The sequence below is a fragment of the Branchiostoma lanceolatum genome, chromosome 7 (assembly GCF_035083965.1).
Source record: "Branchiostoma lanceolatum isolate klBraLanc5 chromosome 7, klBraLanc5.hap2, whole genome shotgun sequence".
NCBI lineage: Eukaryota > Metazoa > Chordata > Leptocardii > Amphioxiformes > Branchiostomatidae > Branchiostoma > Branchiostoma lanceolatum.
Window position 1 is genome coordinate 22045625 of NC_089728.1, and position 21175 is coordinate 22066799.

Here is a 21175-nt window from a genome sequence, read left to right on the forward strand (position 1 = left end):
CTAATTAGGTTCCAGCTGATTGATTGACAAGTAAAAGGACGAAGTTATGAACGGTGTCATGCCTTCACTCATCAACCCAGCAAGCAAATGTACGATTTTTGCGCGGTTGAGCCGAGCTCTCGCCTGAAAACACGCATCCTGGCAGTCACAGGATGCTCTCGCCGACTTATAAAGGCTTGTTTCTGGCAGACGAAGACGACGTTAGAAATTCTTTTCCCGAAACGGGACAGGGGTGGAGCCGGGTAGGTTTTTCTGACTGAACTGGCCGGTTTGTCTCACAAGAAATCACTTCCGGGCCACAGACGGGCTTCCGGTTAGAAGGTCTTTTAGTGGTTATCAGTATACCAGAATGGTATTTTGTATACACATTGTAGCCAATATAGATTGTAATATTGAAGAAACAACTATTCTAGATAATGGTTGAATTATTCGTTAATGATTGATATAACTTTGAGGAGCGTTAAATTAATTTTTAAAAATTGTGAATTTTTTTTTATTATATTGCAAAACCCCATGCACAGCCTACGCTAAAAGGATGTTGGTATGGACGCCAGTTGTTGGGAACACAAAAAACGACTGTCAACATTGGATATTTTCTCGACTGCTGCTCCCTTGTAGGGCTGAATTGACGTAAAGAAACCTCCAAGAATTCTCCAGGTGATAGAATTGAAACCTTCAGCCATGTCGAGGACTCAAAAACAGGTATGAAAAAGGGATTTTTGTACGACAAGCAACTTACCCCCCTCCCACCTCAGCTCTGCGCTCTGGCAAACATTTGCAGAATGATATAATTTTGCTGTGTTTGTATTTCTTAAGTTGCTTTCATTGCCCGTGCCAGTTAAGGCACGACACTACAGTGTACGTGTTCTGACATGTTGTAGTCAATAGTTTCGATGGAATGGAATGATGCTAAATTATAGAAACAATCGATTTGTTACCTAACGTTAAATGTTCCTTAATTCCATTATGCGTCATTAATGTGAAAATATTATAAACTTGCGATGTTAACTCATCAGGGCATTCTGTATGCTAGTGGATTTCTTCAATTGTGTATTTTCCAGTGTATTTCTGCATTTAGGAGGACCATGAGCATGTGATATATTTCAATGTCATTCTTTTTATAATTAAATTAGTGAAATGCAGGTGATTTACTGTATTTCAGTTTCGCACAATTTGTGAGTAATTTTAGTGCCATGGCCCTGCTAATGGTATGATATATTTATGTAGCCGAGCTATCTTGGGCGGCCGATACAGAAGAAGACTATTGGGTGAGTCACGCCACCTCATATGACTGTTAATAATGTGTATAAAATACTGTATTTGAAAATGACTTTTTTAGCAATGAAGTCATTTCCTGCTAACATAGTATTTATGGATATCAAATATGGAATCTTATGTTCAGTGGGAGCATGTTTGCCATGTTTAAAGGTAATGACCAAAAGTTGCAGTTCATTGCATCAAAGCTAAGGATGATCTTTAGAAACATAGTCACCCAATGGGGTATTCATATATTATGTTCTGTAAATGCAGAAGTGTTCGCGGTGGTTTTATGTTCACACTGTTTTTGCTGCGAACTCTTCAACGCAAACTCAAAACCACAGCAAATCTTTTTGCCCAATCTATGACTGTAGTGCTACTATTGTTTCAAACGCAAACTTAAAACCACCGCGAACACGCCATTTTTTCCCTACCGCGAAATAAAGACCATGCGAACTTGAGTGCATTTAGAGTATTCTCCAAAGTTGGTTGGTCTAAAACGCACTGGAATAGTACTGACTCCATGATGTTATCATGTCTGTAGAGACCGTGTCGTGAGGTTTAGAACTGCTCTGTCTAACACCATTCTGGATGTGCTGAAGGGTAGAGGATGGCAGGAGGTCCAGGGGTGAGTTTGTTGTCTTATTCGTCTTTCCTTCTTTCCATCTTGCTACTAGTAGCTACTTTGCTTTTCTCCTTTTCCTTCTAATAGTTCTATCCTTCTTCACCTCCTTTTCATCCCTGATTTCTTAATATTGATGTAAATGATGAAAGTTTTAAACAACTATTACAAATAGTGAGCCAAATGTTTCATCACAGTACTAGCTAGGTATTTTGTACTACTGAATAAAAAGAGTCTGGTTGTGGAAAAAAGAGTCTCTTTATTCAGTGACTTACCAACCTGATGAAACTATTCACAGAGTTTGCACAACTATCTGTGATTCCTATTGCCAGCCACCTGATTATTATCATATTAATGTGAAGGTATCAGTCTTTTCAATTTCAAGCTACATGTGCATGTATACAATGTAACGTTACATGTATGTTACTTATGTTTCTGTCAAAAAAATCATGCTTAAACCCTTGTTCCCCCTCCCCCCAACAAGACTCCACTCATGGTACATACATGTACATGTAGTTTATATTCGCATATCTTGCTTCCTGTAGAGATATGGAGTGGGACTTCTACTGGTGCGATGTGGGTTGGATGCGGGAGGTGTTCGACCACTACTACATGGAGGAACACTGTCGTATTAACCACTTCAGGAACCACTATGAGGTAAGTCTTAAGCATGAGTCTTTTTTATTCTCTAATTTACTGCAAGTACTGAACTGCTGGAAAATGTCACACATTCTTATACAATACTTGACCTTTTCTTCAATTTCATAAATCTGTTTCGTCAATGTTCCTTGCTGCTTCGATATGAAAAAGAAGCAAACACTGTTATTTTTTCTCCTCATTCCTCAGTTAACACGAAAGAACCTGATGGTGAAAAATCTGAAGAAGTTCCGGAAGCAGGTGGAAAGAGAACAGGGGAAACTAGAGGCCTCCAAGTATCCTTTACAACTATATTTTATGACCCAAATTTTCCCTTTTGCTGGTGTTTTTCTCTTTGTGGTGTTGTTACCTTTGTTAGATTTACTAGACAGTACAGTATGCAATTGGCAGCTGCTTTGTACAATTTACAGTATGACAAAAAACTGTTTTCTTGAAACTGACACAAATGTATGCCCGCGCTGATGTCATCCATTTACATGTATTTATCAGATCAACATGGTCTAAAAGGAAATTGAATGAGAAAGAAAGAAAAAAAATGTGTGATATTATAAGTCAGATATATAAACACATATGGTGCCAAAAAGATTATTTTAGGTTATAACAAGAGTTCTACAACCTCATACCTTCGCAAAATGATTTTAACCTTTATGAGTGTTTCTCATCAATCATAAATCATTCCAGTTAATCGTCTTCACTCAAATAACGTAAGTTGTCCAAAGTATGAGCTTAACAAAGAAGTTTATGCTAATATTTATCATCAATTATGCAAATGAGGTCCATATTAGCATAATTTGATTCGATGGTGTTCACATTCACACAACTTCTAAATGCCCCAAATCTAATTGCCGTCATTTACTAGTTAGAAATTCTAGTTTCTCATGAATTATGCAAATTAGGCCTGCATTTGCATATTTTCTATCTATCAACAGTCCTCTCTTCCTCTGTTACAAATGTCACATATTTGAATAGTCATATCATGGAACACAGTGGGTTTTAAAAATTGCCTCATTGATTATGTAAATTAGATACTGATTTACATAATTAAGTATCTAATCATGTACATCATCACTCAAGCTATCTAGTTACCAAAAATCATGACCATCCATCCAGCCCATCTTGAGTTATAGTATTTTCTCATTAATTATGCAAATGTGGTCTTCATTTGCATAAATTTGCATAGTTGATATCTCTTGAGATTTCTCTCTTCCTCAGTTACAGATGTCACATGTTTGAGAGTCCTGTCATGGAATTTGGCAGATGCATAAACTTTCCTCATTAATTATGCAAATTAGATACTGATTTACATAATCAGTATTTAAATCATGTACATCATCGCTCAAGCTATCTACTTACCAAAAATCATGACCATCCATCAAGCCCATCTTGAGTTATTCTCTTTCAAAGTCTGAAGCAAAACCTGCTCCCGCAGTTCCAAAAAAGCTGCTAGGGGGCCCAAACCTATACAACTTACTCTCTACGTCGATGAAAGTTAGACATCCAGGTAGTAAGATACGCCAAAAATAATTACTCAAGCAACTGGATAAAGTTTTGAAACTTTATCCAGTTGCTTGAGTAAGTATTTTTGGCGCAACTTACTCTCTGTCCAAAGAACTATCTACCACTCAAAAATCAGTTCCATAGCATGTCCAGAACATGAGATATCAAAACAGGAAGTTCTGCTGCAGTACCGTAACAAGCCGCTAAGGGGTCCAAAATCTAATCATTTTCAGGTTTCATCAAGACCTACCAACAACCAAATACCAAGACAATCCATACAAGAATTCTCGACTTATCTTGTTCACTAACAGACACACAGGCACTTTCTGTAAAATAAAACCTTCTCGGCGAAGGTAATAACTATCAGACTACATCCTGTATTAATCCATATTACACCCACCCTTCATCAAATACTTCTTCAGCAATACATACCCATAGTCCATACTCTTAGTGCACACTTCCACACAACCTCCATGTACACCATACAGTATGACGTATACTCGGCCTTCCCAGATATAACATGGTTAACTCACCTACCCTGGATAACGTCCTATCCTCATGCTGTGGCACTGGACTAATGATTGTTCTTCCTCATATACATGTAAGGCCGTGTATATCCAACTTTTGTCTCCCACCACCACATTCAATGCATACAGCTGACTGACAAGCCAATTTGTCCCAGCAGCTTGTTTCCTGCCTCCCACATGACAACTACGCACCCCTACCACTTATCCTTGACCCCTCGAAACAACACCGCCAACACGTCCCAGCCAGAACACAATACTCTAGCATACAATATAACACATTTTTCTCGTTAATTATGCAAAGTACTTCGCCCAAAATCTTATCATCTTGAGATTTCCCACATACACACCGACACACCAAATACGACAACAAACCATCCAGGCGTTCTCGACTTATCGTGTTCACTAACAGACACAGACAAGCATAAAAGAATAACCTTCTTGACGAAGGTACATGTAATGAATGGTATCATCACTACTGTGGATGGAATGGAATTTGTTGTTCAAGTTTAACTGCAGTACTTTCAAAGTCTGCAAGGAGATTTATAAGCACTTCAGCCCACTTTACTTTTAAGACTTTAAGGAACTGCTTAAGCTGTACATGATTGTGTTTTCTTCCTTAACCACCTGTAAGATGTGACTTCTTCCCTACAACGTTTGAACTACCAGTAAGTTCATTTTCTAGAAATATCAGTACTACCTTTTACTACTTCAACAAGATGTGCTAGTACATTTGTATGTGTAGCTATTTCCCAGTAGAATTACTCACTGTTATTTTACATATAATAGCGCTATCGATTGTCATTCGATTTATTGAAAACATTAGCATGATGTTGTCTTCATCCCTTGTTGAAAATTTTTGAAAGTACATGTACTACCAGTAACGGCGGGTCCCCCAACTTAGGACATAAATTTATGAGTTTGACATCACATCGCAGTACTGTCGGTTGTCTGTAAAGTGTTGTGTTTTGAGAGTGATAGATGAGAATGGAAGTGTTTGGGGATTTTCTGTTCCAAAATTGATTTCACTTCATCCATTCACGATGTACACCATGGATCTCAGTTGGTAAAAGCTGAAAAATGTTATGAATATAAGTCTATGATTCTATATTGTAATAATTTCATTCCTCCTGTGTTTACCCAGTCAGAGTACCACATGTTTGTGGAAGAGTTCAAAAGGAACCTGGGAAGCCTATGGATCATGAAACCTGTAAGCTATCTTATAATTCCCTCTGCATTGAATGATTTGGTCATATTGATATTTTTATGATGCTGAATATATTCTTTTTTATCATAATAAAAAGACAACACACAATATGGGGTATAGTGCGGGGTTGGTCAGATAAGCTGATCAAAAAGATGCATGTACATATTATATTTTTGGGTAGATTTTGTGAGATAAAGACATCATAGATGTATCATCTTTATTGACACAATTTTGTTGTGTACAGCAACTTTTGTAAGATCTTCTACAACATTGCATGCAAACAAACAAACAATAAGATACAAAAGAATTAACCTTCGTACAAGTATATCACTTACACCAAATTGATGCTCTTCTCTGTTTTTCCAGATTGCCAAGGCTCAAGGCAAAGGTATATTCCTCTTCAGAAAGCTGAAAGACATCACAGACTGGAAAAAGGTAGGACTGATATCTGTTGTTACTAGGACTAAGAAGGACACTAGTTAAATGGCAGACATGTTGTATAACTCAGCCGTCTTTCCACTAAACATGTAACATCAACTCTCATAATACCTTAAGACTGAAAAAAAGGTGTTGTCAAGGCCTTCTCCTGAATGTTTTGAACACCTGTATATCTGAAGTGTGCATACCTGTATTTAATAAATCTCTTTAAATTTACCATTATTATTACAGTACTACAATTGTGGCAGTCTTAGCGAACTGAGTAGATGTATGATAGGGGACACTGCAAATAAGGAGACTTTTTTCAATGGGTTTCCAGGAAAGTTACAAGTCCCAGGAGGAGAGAAGAAATGACGACAAGGAGCCAGTTGAGACGTACATCGTACAGAAGTACATCGAGAACCCGTATCTCATCGGGGGCAAGAAGTTTGACCTGAGGGTGTATGTGCTCGTCACTTCTGTAAGTCTAATTCTACCATACCATTAATGTGTATTAGAATAGTAACCATTTTCTTTTAAGTGTGCATCAGTTTGTAGTATTTAAGTCTGTATTCCAAAGTCTACAAGTTGCCACAATATTAGCATAATACTATTAGATTGAAGAACTTGGTATATAACAAACTGTTTGTTCAGTACCATTAATGATTGTTGTGTACATGTACGCTACTCTTTTCTGAGTGTCATGGATTCTTAAACATGGATTAATGTGTGATTCTAATTAAATATGCTTAAAATGCTTATTTTCAATAGAATACAAAATACAAAAAAATGCTTACCCTGATATAAGGATTCTAAGGCCCCACCAATCTGATTTTTGGATCTTGAATTTGGAATGATTTTGCTTTGCTGGAAGGTCAACATGAAAACAGGGTCTGAGTGGAAAGTTTTTACCTTGAGTTGATACACTCTGTTTCAGGGAGTGAATACATGTACATACATGTACTAGGAGTCTAAAGCCCCCCTCTTATTGAATGATATTCCCATTCTAAAGTCAAGGGTAACACAAATCCAGTTTAGGATGCAGCGACGCCCGTAGCGTGCCGCGGGTCCAATGAGAGGGGGCTTTAGTATGTATCCCTGACAGTTGTCTACTTTCATGTTGTCCTCTTGTAAATTTCTGCTTTAAAGAAAAATAGGGAGTAAATTGTGCACAGCCCTATCAGTAAAATCAAAACATGTTGTTTCTATTTCCTTCCAGTACATTCCAATGAAAGCCTGGCTGTACAGAGAAGGGTTTGCCAGATTCTCCAACACCAGATACTCCCTGGACTCTATAGATGATACATGTATCCTTTGTCTTACCTGAAGGAGCTATCAAAATTGCACAAATATACATGTAGCCTTAGGAAGGAGAAATACAAAATAGTTGAACAGTTTACTTTGAACTAGTTTAAACTAGTGTATTATTATTATGATGTTGCCAGACTGACGTCTCATTCAAATTGATGAAGATTTCTGTATTTGAATCTACATGTAACCTCCATTTAGATTAATCTGCCAGTTTACATAAATCCGCCACTTTGAAAAACAGTGCACATGAATTTGATAGATCTCTAGTGCAGCACTCCCAGTATGCACAGTTTAGATATACAGGAGTGCATTATACTGTGGGACGTTACTTTGGGTTGGAGATCTGTTTGGACGGATCTTTTCAGGGTGGTGGAATTACACACCCTCAGTGGAATTGTGTTTGCAGATATTATACTGAATACCTATTTTATGATAATATTCAACCTTGTGTCATGATACAAAGTGGAGTACATGTACATACTGTAGTTCTAATTATACCTCATTGGTTCGACCTTGAGGGAGTACCTTCTGCAGTATTCCTGTGAATCGCTAGAGGGTGCACACATCCAACGAAATGTCTTGTTCTATGACAGATCCCCTGGAACTTAAATGTCTTGTTCAGATATCACCTCTTAACTTGTTGTCCCAGACATTCATCTGACCAATGTAGCTGTACAGAAAACTGCTCCTGACTATGATCCAGAGAAGGTACCATTAGTTACATTTTTTCCTTTTTTTTCTTTTTCACATTGCTCGAAAATAAACCGATATAGCCATTCAACAAGTGATACATTTGTCTGGATTTACCTATCATTTTCTACAGGGCTGTAAGTGGTCACTGAACCAGCTGAGACAGTACCTCATAGCAAGACATGGAATAGAGGCGGTAAGAAAGAAGTTCCTTTACATTCACAATACTTATTACTCTTTGCTGTGTACTCAGCCCATGTCCAGGGTATCAACCGAAACATGCATACTACATAGTGTACATGTACATGTCATTTAATATTGCCAATGAAAGTTCAATCCCAGTATATTATAATAGTATTATATATATATTGTATATCATTATATATATTATATATATATTATTGGTGATCATTCTGTCTGGCTTTAGTATACTGAAAAATCAAAGATGCAGTGATTGAAGAATGTTACTTTAACTACAGTCTACACCATACCCTTAAAGGAATCTTTCACAATAAAATGTTGAAAACAGTTCCAAATAACCATGGCAGTCTTACAGTTTGACAGATGCCTTAATCATTTACTCATCTATTTTTGTATCTTTGGTAGTAAATGCGGTAAATATCTTGACAGGTATTCAAGGGTCACCGTGGCGGGAGCATCAGCTTTTCCCAGGTCTCACGTCAGTCAGTCCTAAAATCCTGTTTTTTTACCTACTAAAAGTCTTCAAAATCCCTCTTTTTCTCAAATAGCAGAGATAAGTACATACAAAAGGTATACTTGTCATCGGATTCCTGTTCCGATTATTTGGTTGCCTGTTTTCTCTATCTTTGATCCCTTGTTTTGAACTGACGCTGACACTGGGGAGGGCAAGCCTCTCGGCACGGAGCTACTGTATATGTAAGCTATTCTTCATATCGCTTTACTCTGACTTTGTGTTTATTGATTGTTTAATGAAAAGTGTTATGTGTGTTATTGTGTAATCAGTGTTTAATGTAGAACATGTAATGATATTTCCTTAGCTTTTGCTATTAGTATATCTGTATTTTTGTATACTACAGGTATTCCATTACTGTGAAAGTAGTAAGACTACTTCCCTGTAAACAGCGCATTGCATAATTAGGGTACAAGCAGGACATTGATACATTAGCATCTCAATACACCTATGCAAATTGTGACTGGATGTGATTAGAATTTCATTGTCTTCCCTTGTGAACAGGTTACTAAGCTAAGATGGCAAAAACAAAGTTACCAACCTGTAATATACAGACAGACTTTACCTGTGTAAAATTAGCATTATTTGCTGTGTTACTCCTACAACTGTCTAAATCTGTAACGGCAAAGGACTCACCTGTGATGAATGATGCTAATGAACCAGAACACAAGGCTATCTCAAGCTATGAATATGGATTGTATCAACTGTATGATGGTCGTAGAAAGATAGCCAAAAGCATGTTGATCCCAGCAAGGAAATGTAGTAAGACGCAATTTTGTATGTGTGCAATTCTACTTATGTCAGGTGATATCTCAATGAACCCAGGTCCACAGAGTTATCCCAGCCCACCAAAGAAAGAGCATAAGAAAGGACTCATGTTGACACACCAGAACATTCGCAGCCTTCCAGCGAAACACACTGATCTCCAGATCCTCTCCGCAGAAAGTCAGATGGACATAATTGGCCTCACTGAAACCCACCTAAATGAACATTTTCCCGACAACATCATCCAGCTTCCTGGCTACATATTGCTAAGAAAGGACAGAGGTTCAAGACACGGTGGTGGAATAGCAATGTACATCAAGGATTCCTTAGCTTTCAAAGAACGAAACGATCTATGTGTTGATGGATTGGAAGCTCTATGGATCGAGCTGACCCCACCCAAGTCGAAACGCCTGCTCCTGTGTTGCGCGTACCGACCACCGAACGACAACAATTTCTTCACCGCCTTCAGACAAAGCTTGGAAAAGGCGTCTGACACAAACTTGGAAGTAACAATAATGGGAGACTTGAACTGTAATCTTCTCCAGGACAAGGGTCCCTCCGAAGATCTGACATTTCTCTGTGACCTTCACGACCTCACCAATCTCATAACGGAACCAACACGAGTGACTGAAAACAGCTCTACTCTGTTAGATGTCATCCTCACATCCAACCCTAGCAAGTACTCAAAGAGTGGTGTGTTCAAATGTGGATTGAGTGACCACCACCTGATCTACACGTATCGAGGCTTGAAACAACCAAAACCCCCACCTAAATGGATCACAGCAAGAATCTTCAAAAGATTCGACGAGGAACAGTTCAAGAAAGACCTAGCAAGGGTACCATGGAGCACAGTTGCTGTCTTCGATTCTGTTCAGGACATGTGGAGTGCGTGGAAGTCACTGTTTAAATCGGTCTGCAACAAACATGCTCCAGTTAAGAAATTCCGGGTAAAAGGAACAGATTGCCCACCCTGGCTATCTCAAGATGTACGCGAGCTCATGTCCCTCAGAGACCAAGCAAGGTACACAGCCGAGAAAACACAAAGACCAACTGACTGGGAAACGTACAAAAAACTATGCAACCACACCAAGCGCTTAATCCTCTCCAAGAAACGCAACCACTACACCGATAAAATCAACAATGGTTCCGTATCTGACATGTGGAGCTCCTTAAAGTCCCTGTTAGGAAAGCCAAACTCAGGTGATATAACTGGCATGAAGGATACGGAGGGAAACACAAAAACCTCACCACTGGACATCGCCCATGTACTCAACAAATACTTCGGAACAGTCGCTGAAACGCTAGCCCAAAACATCAACAAAGGGTTGTCACATTTCAGTCCTCTACAGTTTGTCAGACACTACCAGTCCCGCTTTACCCTCAAACCTGTGTCAGTGGACTTTGTGACCCAAGAACTCTTAGCTCTGAAGTCTGACAAAGCCACTGGACTTGACCAACTCAACAACAGACTTTTAAAGTCAGCCGCCCAAGAAATAGCACCTTCCCTGACGACCATCATAAACGCGTCGATACAGACAAGTGAATTCCCAGAGGATTGGAAAAAGGCAAGGCTGTCACCCATACACAAGGCTGGGGACAGAGACGCCCCCAACAACTACAGACCCATCAGCATCCTGCCTGCCGTCTCCAAAATCCTTGAAAGAGCCGTGCACACACAACTCTACGACTACATGACAACCAACAACATTCTATCAGAAGTTCAATCTGGCTTCAGACCCGGACACTCAACACAAACAGCTGTACACTTACTAACTGAGAGATGGTACAAGGCCATGAACGAGGGTGAACTGACGGGAGCAGTGTTCATTGACCTGTCAAAGGCATTCGACACACTGGATCACACCATCCTCCTCCAGAAGATGTCCAGATACGGCATACAGGGACCCGCTCTTGACTGGTTCCAATCATACCTCACTGGAAGGAAACACTGCACATCCATCAACGGAGCAACCTCTGAGTTTCACCAAGTAAAATACGGAGTACCCCAGGGATCCATACTAGGACCCCTGCTATTCATCATCTACGTCAACGATATGCCAGAATGCCTTCAGTCTTGTGACATTTCAATGTATGCAGATGATACTGTTATCTACTATAGCAACAAGGACTTCACCAACATTGAGAATGTACTTCAAAACGACCTTCAACGGCTGTCGCAATGGTTTGCTGCGAACTCGTTATCCATGAATGGTGGTAAATGTAAAAGTATGCTAATTGGTACAAACAGAAGACTGGCAAGCTGCAACATTCCAAACTTGGCTGTCAACGGCGTCAACCTAAAAACATGCGACAAATACACGTACCTTGGTGTAGTTATCGATCGTCAGCTCAAGTGGAAAGACCAGGCAAAGGCTGTACTAGGAAAACTGCGGCGGTCATTATTCATGATGAAACACTTAAACCCTTTCATCTCAACCTCAGCACTCTGTACCCTGTATAATGCCATCTTCCTACCACACATCACATACGCTTGCACAGCATGGGAAGCTGCCCCCGACCAGGATCTACAGAAAATTCAAAGTATGCAGAATCGGGCTGGAAAACTGATACTCAAGGCCCCACACAGGACACCATCAACCGAAGTGCTCTCTCGGCTGAGCTGGAAAGACATTAAAGAAACACTCCAGTACTACAATGCCGTACAAACCTACAAAGCCCTAAACAACAAACTGCCACCCTACATGCGCCAGATGTTTGTGTACTGCAGAGACCAGAGTACTCGTACAACCAGACAAAGCACAAGCAGTCAGCTGGTTGTCCCCAAACCCAAGCGAGAGATCTTCAGAAGATCGGTAGCCTACCGTGGACCAAATGTCTGGAACAGCCTACCGCCAGACACACGTACGGCTCCGAATCTGACTTCCTTTAAGAGACTCTTGAAGTAACGGAAATGAACTAAACGAACGGACACGGACTATGAATCAGCTTTCGCCCTACTTTATGTTGTATGTTGTAGAAATTGTATATTGTTGTACCATAAATATGTAATGATATATGTTGATAGAGTTATTAGGACTCAAATGACTGTTTATCTCTGTTATATTGTATCTGACCCTTACCTCTTCCCTCATGACCTCAATGAAAAGCGGCCTGCGTGCCGATTTGAGCTCATCATGAATAAACAAAGGTTCAAACAAACAAAAAAAACCTCTTCTAGACAGGAAGTCATGAAGGGCTTCAATAACAGCGAAGACTTTGAACTAAGGACACATATTTTCAATAGAAAAAAAAGAAGAACTTTCCAATGACTGCATAACATGTAATGTTTCAGCACCGTGGACAGAGTCTGTATTTTAATAAAACATTAATCTTTAACTACTGGGTAAATCTGGTTTTGTTTTCAATGACTGTATAACATGTAACCAATGTTTCAGCACCGTGGACAGAGTCTGTATTTTAACAAAACATGAATCTTTAACAACTGAGTAAATCTGGTTTTGTTTTCAGGTTGAAGATATGCTGAAGAAGATGGACGACATCTTCATCTACAGTCTTCTGTGTGTGCAGAAGATCATGATTAATGACAAACACTGCTTCGAGCTGTATGGCTATGATATCATGTTGGATGATAAGCTCAAACCGTACGTATCATATTTATTATACAGAACTGTTTGTCATTACTAAACTCTGTATATCTAACTTCAAACATGGTCTATTACCTTATTTGGTGGGAATGATTGTTGAGCTCCTCTTCTCAGTGTTCATAGGGATGGAGGCATAGTTTGATATTTCAGTCTTTTTGAAAGTGAAGTTTTTCACAGGATCAACCCGAGTCTTTCATGGTTGTTTTAGCATGCCTTCATCAGGGCATATTAAATGTTGTTTGATTCTGCTTGTTGCAAGGTGGCATTGGTGAAGATAGACTATGTTTGTGTAAAGAAAGCAACTTGACTTCAAAATAACTAACCAACAGTGAGCTTGACCAAGCTATTCAAACCTCATTCTTGGTGGGTACCACTAAAGCATAGATATATAGTTGCATGTATTACTGTTTTTTTTCCCCTTTCCTGAAGTGGCAAAAGGTTCTGTTTTTGCAGCATACATGATGTACATTCCGTAGCAGTTCTTAGAATTGTCACTTGTTCTACTTGTCACCATTGTTAACTTGCATTATCCATATAACGTTACTTTTTCTAGAATTGTTTCACGTTGTAGTTAGCCCTCAGGCAAGAACTTGCAAATAAGACTCATCACTATTGATATCTCCTGCCACAGGTGGTTGATCGAAACGAACGCCTCTCCCTCACTCACGGCCAGTAACCAGGAAGATTACGAGCTGAAATGTCGTCTCCTGGAGGATACGCTTAATGTTGTGGACATGGAGGGACGGTGAGAAACGCTATAACCAATCAAATGTACCTTTAGCCCGAAGCAAGCCCAAAAGTTGGGTCGTGTGGTGTAACGGCAGGGTTTTTAGGGTGTAATGGATGATAAAAATTCTTGACAACATTGTATGTTACTTCCTAAACCTGTGTGTTGCATGATGCGTATTTCTCGTCAGGGTTTTATTTACGTGGACAGGGCATCGAAATTCATCGTTGGGAGTACAACGTAGGTGTACCCGTAGGTGCACAGAAAACAACTTGTGTGCACAGCATTAGATAAATTAGATCGTCATTGGAATGTAATTTGAAACCTTATCTGCCTCTAATTAGAACTTCAGTCTGTGATTCTATTGCTTACTCTAAACTTTAAGTAATATATCACACAATGAACAACAAATGCCTTTGCCTTTTCTGATAGTTAAAAATCAATAATATTCTGTATACTTATGTAAAATAGTACCTTTTCCCTACAGTCTGTACAAAAATATCTAGGTGCAGATGCACCCACAGTGAAAAATTAGTTGCATAGATCCAATTTTGGGTACACATGCACCCAGTATTTTGAGCCATGTCATGCCATGATGAAATGCCAGTTTAGCACTACTTTTAGATATAAAAATCTGAAAACCAATTGATTAACTTGTAGTGGCCTAATATTTTTCATCTTCTGCTCTTTCAATAGCTACATGGAAAAAATAAGGAAATCATTTTTTCTGTGTGTCTTTACTTTTCCCTAGACTTACAGGGAAGGAGAAGAGAATTGGTGGGTATGACTTGATGTGGAATGACGGCCCTGTGACTCTGGAGGAGGGAGGACTGGACTGTATGTCTGCTCCAACCTACACAACTAATACACATCTAGGTAAGCACCTGTACATACATTGATACATTAAAAGCAGGTACACTTTTTATTAAGTTTCATTTAATGATATCAGACTAATCTCAGTCTGTTTCTTAGTCCTGACTTAATATCCAATGATTTCAATCCCCTTTCGTCTAATCTTCCCGATGTGCAGACATATTTTTGAAGTTGAAATTAAAACACATGACTGTGTATATCCAGTTGCTTGAGTAACTGTTATTTGGCGTATCATATTAGCTGGATGTCTAACCTTCATCAACACACATGACGGTGTATTCAAAATTGTGTTTCTCGTTCTCCCTGCAGGTTGTTTCAATGACAGAGAGAAGCAGCTCAAACAACTGTTCCGGTCCTTGCAGATGGCCAAGAAGACCACAACTGTATAAATTATCATGTACATGTAAAACTGTTACAATTAGTACTTATAGCGTGTTTGTACATGCATGACTATGCACACATTTTGTCCAGGATCCTAGATGACTTGAGCTGGAAGTTAATTGGTAGGTAAATTTGAACTTGCACATTTTTGGGTTTGACTCTTGCAGGTTCAGCCAAGTAACCTAGCAGCTGTGATGTTGCAATTTGTTGCAAACACCCAAATAGAGATTGCAAGCCTTATGAAACTGTAACAAAAATTAAATTCTTGTATGAAAGGTATGTTAGGTAAAGGGTCCTAAAGCCATACAATGTACCTTTTAAAATAACAACTTTGAGAGCTCCATAAGACAGATGTGTTTCCACATGGGGCAAGACCCAATCATAAGGCAACTGACTTTTAGAAGAAAGCGAGTCAGGGATTTTTGGTACATTTTGTGTACTGCTGTTCCTGCCAAAAATCTTCCATCCTACCCTCACCCATGCCAATTTTTTATGCTTTGTGTGTTTTGTTGTCTTTTTAGTCATACTTGTATGTTTAGTAGTATATTCCATTATAAAGTCAAGGGTTACACAACTCCAAGTTTGGACGCAGCGACGCCGCCAACGTGCCGCTGCTTCAGTGAGGTACCCCTCCCTCCAATTACGCCTTTAGATACTTCTCAGAATTAATGACATTTTTCCATTCTCAACAGTGTATGTTTGTTGACTAGTGTAATGCACCTTAAGTTTATATATGTTGTACATATTATTACTGTTGTTACTGTATATTTGCATTCTTGTGCCAGTATCTTGTGTAAAAACATTTTTGTTTTGATTCTTTATGGCTCATTTACAAAAGGTACATTTATTATTAAAAGTATATGAGCAGATGCAAATTTCCTGTACTCAGGAACTAAAGCGAGAAACAAAACATTCGTTCCATATGTTAAGTGTTATGTGTGATTTTTATTAGCTTAAGATATAAAAACTCAAGGTGCCAATAAGATTATAGATATGAATTAATAAGCTATAAAAGCCAGGCCAGAAACAAATATTTCAGGACGATCGACTGAAAAAAAAACTCTGTAGCCCTCGTTATAGCTTACGTTGCAGACTCCGTCGTTTCTCTTGAAAGACGCGCAGTTTATGGTACAAATTCAGAACCTTGTACGTATATAGTTTAAAATGTCTCTGTCGGTCTGTAATGGAGGCCGCACTCGAGCTCGGTACACGTTGGTCCTAAGGCAACTGTACGATGCACTAGTTGCTGAATGTTGTTAGCTTATGACCTAACCGAACATGTCGTATACGTAGTAGGCAGCGACAACGTAAGCCAAAACGATTGACGCCATCGCGCTGCCCGCAGTAGTAGCAACACACGCCCCGGAGTCTGTTAAAAGTTACGAAAGGTAAAATGTAAACGTTATTCTTTTTGTCATCTTCAATACATATCTAGTGCACGAATTTGTCGACATCGCTGCGACCTGGCGATTTGACAGAGCGCTCAATGAATTTCATCGATACAACAGGCTTTGCTAGCCGTAGGAACTGGACGTTAAGCCCCCGGCACGAGTTAAACGCGGTAAGCCTCGAATTGGACGGAACTCAACGGAACCGACTGCAAGGAAAAGGACGGAAAATGTGAAGTATGTAAATATTGGAACAATAAATGCAGGAACTATAAAAGGAAAGACGGAAGAGATTGTTGAATAAATGGCAGAACGCAGAGTAACAGTGCTAGGAGTTGCTGAAACGCGTTTGAAAGGAAACGGAAGAAAAACTGTGCACAACTTAAAATTAGGACAAACTTACGTGCAGGACACTTGTAGTTGTCTTCCCTTGTGTGCCGTGGTCAAGATAGCATTATTCTTGCCTTCCATCAATGCCACAAGCTCTTTGTAGTCCCTCCCCGGAAGCAGAAATGAACCATCCCTACCTCCGGCTCAAGTGATCCCCTCCGGATTCCCATCACTCTTTTCGTCCAGTACTGGCCGAACAAACAGAGGGCTGGGAAAAAAGAAAGAAAGGGTGGGATCGACCACGGCACACAAGGGAAGACAACTACAAGTGTCCTGCACGTAAGTTTGTCCTAATTTTAAGTTGTCTTCCCTGCTAGTGTGCCGTGGTCAACATAGCATGATTTTGAAGCTGAGGCCAGTACTGTCTGACCAACTGAGCGAAACGTCTGAGTGACGGAAGGTTGAAAAACCTGCACCGTTGAATCATGTGTCACCTGTCTGTTGTCCCAACCGAAAACTGAACCCCGGATTTGTAGGCAGCCGAGGACGTAGAACTTCTACTGGGAAAGGATCTGGACAACTGGAGACCAAACCTGTAAGTGATCAAATTGATGACTCAGGGAGTAAAAAAGAAGGAATCGTAAAGACAAGGCAATTGAAAAGGAAAATTGCTGTCAACTGAAACATGTTTGAAAAAGGACCCTGGACGCAGCTTGATAATTCGATTAATAACTAGAGTTCCACGACCTCATACCTTCGCCAAATGATTTTAACCTTTATGACAGATGTATTAGGAGTGTTTCTCATCAATTATAAATCATACCAGTTGATTGTCTTAAAATATAACATGTCCAAAGTATGAGCGTAACAAATTATGAGCTCAACAAAGAAGGTTATGCTAATATTTTTCATTAATCATGCAAATGAGGCCCTTATTAGCATAATTTGATTCAACGATGTTTACATTCACATAACATCCCGATGCCAAAAAAGTATTGACTGTACGAAATTGCCGTCATTTGCCAGTGTGGAATTAGAGAAGTTACTCATCAAGTATGCAAATTAGCCCACATTAGCATATTTTCTATCTATAAACATTTCTCTCTTCCTCAGTTACAATTTGAATAGTCATATCATGGAACAAAGCGGATTTTTAAAGTTGCCTCATTAATTATGCAAATCAGAATCTGATTTGCATAATTATTGTCCAATCATACTAAGCATCACACAAGCTATCTACATACCAAAAATAATGACCATCCATCAAGCCCATCTTGTTATAGTATTTCCTCATTAATTATGCAAATGAGGTCTTCATTTGCATAGTTCATATCAATTAATATTTCTCTCTTCCTCAGTTACATATGTCACATGTTTCAGAGTCCTATCATGGAATTTGGCGGATGTATAAACTTTCCTCATTAATTATGCAAATTAGATACTGATTTGCATAAGAGGTGTCTTATCATGTACATCATCACTCAAGCTATCTACTTAACAAAAATCATTACCATCCATCAAGCCCTTCTTGAGTTATTCCCTTTCAAAGTCAGACGCAAAACCTGCTCCTGCAGTTCCAAAAAAGCCGCTAGGGGGCCCACACCACTTACTCTCTGTCCAAAGATCTATCTACCACTCAAAAATAAGTTCCATAGCATGTCCAGAACACGAGATATCAAACCAGGAAGTTCCGCTGCAGTACCGTAAGAAGCCGCTAGGCGGGCCAATATCTAATCGTTTTTAGGTCTCCAAAACCTACCAACATACCAAATACCAAGACAATCCATCCAGGCGTTCTTGAGTTATTCTGTGCCACTACAAACAGACAAACAAACAAACAAACAAACGCTACCCTCTGCATAACCTTCTCGGCGAAGGTAAAAACGAATAGGCTGGTCCGAAAAAGGTGATTCATGACAATTTAAATCACCACATATGCCCTATCATGTTACTAGGCTATACGGTAAATAAAACCGCCAAGTCTCTCACACTTCTCGTGAAGAAACTACAAAGCATGTGAAACTCTAAGCACACATAAACATGTGTAAAGTAATTATAACATCCTTCATAACATGGAATACGAGTGTACCCAACGATACTCAATGTGTCAAAGATATATCTAGGCTGGGTATTAAACATAAACATGTGAACTGCAAGTCGTCTTGTATGATCTCAATGATACTAATTTTAAGTACCTTGTTCAGCATTTGTGAAATTGAAAACACTTTCCAATGGCGCCAGCGAGACCAAGTACTCCACACTGAGGAGAAACCCTGCTTGTCTTGGGTCCCCCGAAAGTGCGAAATGGAACGAAATGGAACGAAATGGAACGAAATGGAACGAAATGGAACGAAATGGAACGAAATGGAACGAAATGGAACGAAATGGAACGAACTAAAACTTATGTAACATTATGAAATGAAATACCAGTAGATATCGAAATATAAGGAACGTTGTAACATTCACAGTAGACGGGAACAGGAAGCAAATACATAATATAACGTGTTTTATTTCTTGAATCTGTTTGATAGTAGTAAATACAACGTTTTTGCCGCGTTTGTGTGGCTAGATTCTTCCCTGAAAATGGGAGCGCCGCGTGCAAAGAGATCCACCGCTCTTCCTTTGTGTGTATCAACTATCTGCAAATGAACTGCTGAAAATAGCAGGGAAAACAAGCAAACGGAACTGAGTATCGAAGTAAGGACTAGATTATACAGAGGTTCGTGGTAACATTGCATCTCATAATTCACCAAGAGGGCATGAGGCAAGCATAATTCTATTATTAATACAGCGTGTTTGTGTGTTGCAAATGGAGCCCCGCTTGCAAATGAACCGCCAATGTTGCCAGCGCATCAGAACTGTGCACGTGGGCGTGCTACCGACAGGTTGAATCAAACTCCGACTTCCAAGTTTTATTTATATACGGTTTTAGTCCATAACTAGTACGTAGCATATGCATATCTCCGCAACAACGATTTTTATACAACCAATTGTTCGGCTGGTCGGCTGTCGGAGAATGGACCCCTCCGTTAATGATATGCAAATGCATCTCTGCGCTGTGTCACCAATGTGATAATTCACACTCCATTCAATCACGGATGTGGACTGAGAACTACCGCTGGATACATTTCTGCTTCCTTGTTCACGACAAAACAAAGGGAGGGTGTGAACGAGCAGGAAATGGCTTCACAGTTCACAACACGCAAACACGCTGTATAAATATTGAAGTTACGCTTGCCTCATGCCCTCTTGGTGAATTTTAATTATGAGATGCAATGTTACCACCAACTTCTGTATAATCTAGCCTTTACTTCGATACTCAATTCCGTTTGCTTGTTTTCCCTGTTATTTGCAGCAGTTCATTTGCAGGTAGTTGGTAAAATCAAGGAAGAGCGGCCGAGCTCTTTGCACGCGGCGCTCCCATTTTCAGGGAAGAATCTAGCCACACAAACGCGGCAAAAACGTTATATTTAATATTATCAAATAGATTGAAGAAATAAAACACGTTATATTATGTATTTGCTTCCTGTTCCCGTCTACTGTGAATGTTACAACGTTCCTTATATTTCGCTATCTACTGGTATTTCATTTCATAATGTTACATATGTTTTAGTTCATTCCATTTCGTTCCATTTCGTTCCATTTCGTTCCATTTCGTTCCATTTCGTTCCATTTCGTTCCATTTCGTTCCATTTCGTTCCATTTCGTTCCATTTCGTTCCATTTCGTTCCATTTCGCACTTTCGGGGGACCGCTTGTCTTCAGTCTCTGTCAGTCTGTGAACCCAGGGGTATCCCTGTATTCCGTCTGAGAGATGAGATTCTTAGTACCGTCTCTGCCGACGAACCTCATGTGGAACGGACTTGTCTAGAGGGTGTGGAGACCCTACGGTCTACTGAGCTCGACCGAATTCTCGGTTAGTGAGTAAAAAGGTTTCCTTTTGTCAATGCTGACCATGACAAACTCGTTATGAAAACCTACCCTACAGTTTTAGGGTAAAGAGTAGGAAAACATCAAGCAATGATACAACCAGGATGATGTGTCCTAGATCAGTGTTATTAAAGCACCTCCGCGTGCCCAGAATTTTATTTATATTTCCATTCTATGTCGGTACCCTTTAGGCGTACAAAAATTAAGTGTATGTCACTGATTCCGAAGGGTCCCGAAGGAACGTAGGTAACTGACTGGCAGAGTCTAGGAACTTCCAAGAGGT

General features: G+C 39.6%; 1 protein-coding gene across 1 annotated transcript; it reads left to right on the plus strand.

Annotated features, from left to right (window-relative positions):
- The first annotated feature begins 128 nt into the window (after positions 1–128).
- On the plus strand, positions 129–16174 carry LOC136438169 (probable tubulin polyglutamylase TTLL9). Its single transcript, XM_066432896.1, has 17 exons — positions 129–242; positions 522–702; positions 1228–1268; positions 1802–1885; positions 2425–2536; positions 2726–2811; positions 5192–5225; positions 5702–5767; positions 6131–6199; positions 6522–6662; positions 7401–7488; positions 8142–8200; positions 8316–8378; positions 13128–13261; positions 13896–14009; positions 14743–14867; positions 15174–16174. Exons 2-17 carry the CDS (start codon positions 682–684, stop codon positions 15251–15253), a joined length of 1317 nt encoding a protein of 438 aa, XP_066288993.1. The 5' UTR covers positions 129–242; positions 522–681; the 3' UTR covers positions 15254–16174.
- Positions 16175–21175: the final 5001 nt, after the last annotated feature.

Coding starts and splice junctions, on each gene's coding strand:
- LOC136438169 (XM_066432896.1), top strand. CDS start 682: ATGTCGAGGACTCAAAAACAG. Junction 6,200..6,521: donor ACATCACAGACTGGAAAAAG/GTAGGACTGATA, acceptor ATGGGTTTCCAG/GAAAGTTACAAGTCCCAGGA. Junction 8,201..8,315: donor CTGACTATGATCCAGAGAAG/GTACCATTAGTT, acceptor CATTTTCTACAG/GGCTGTAAGTGGTCACTGAA.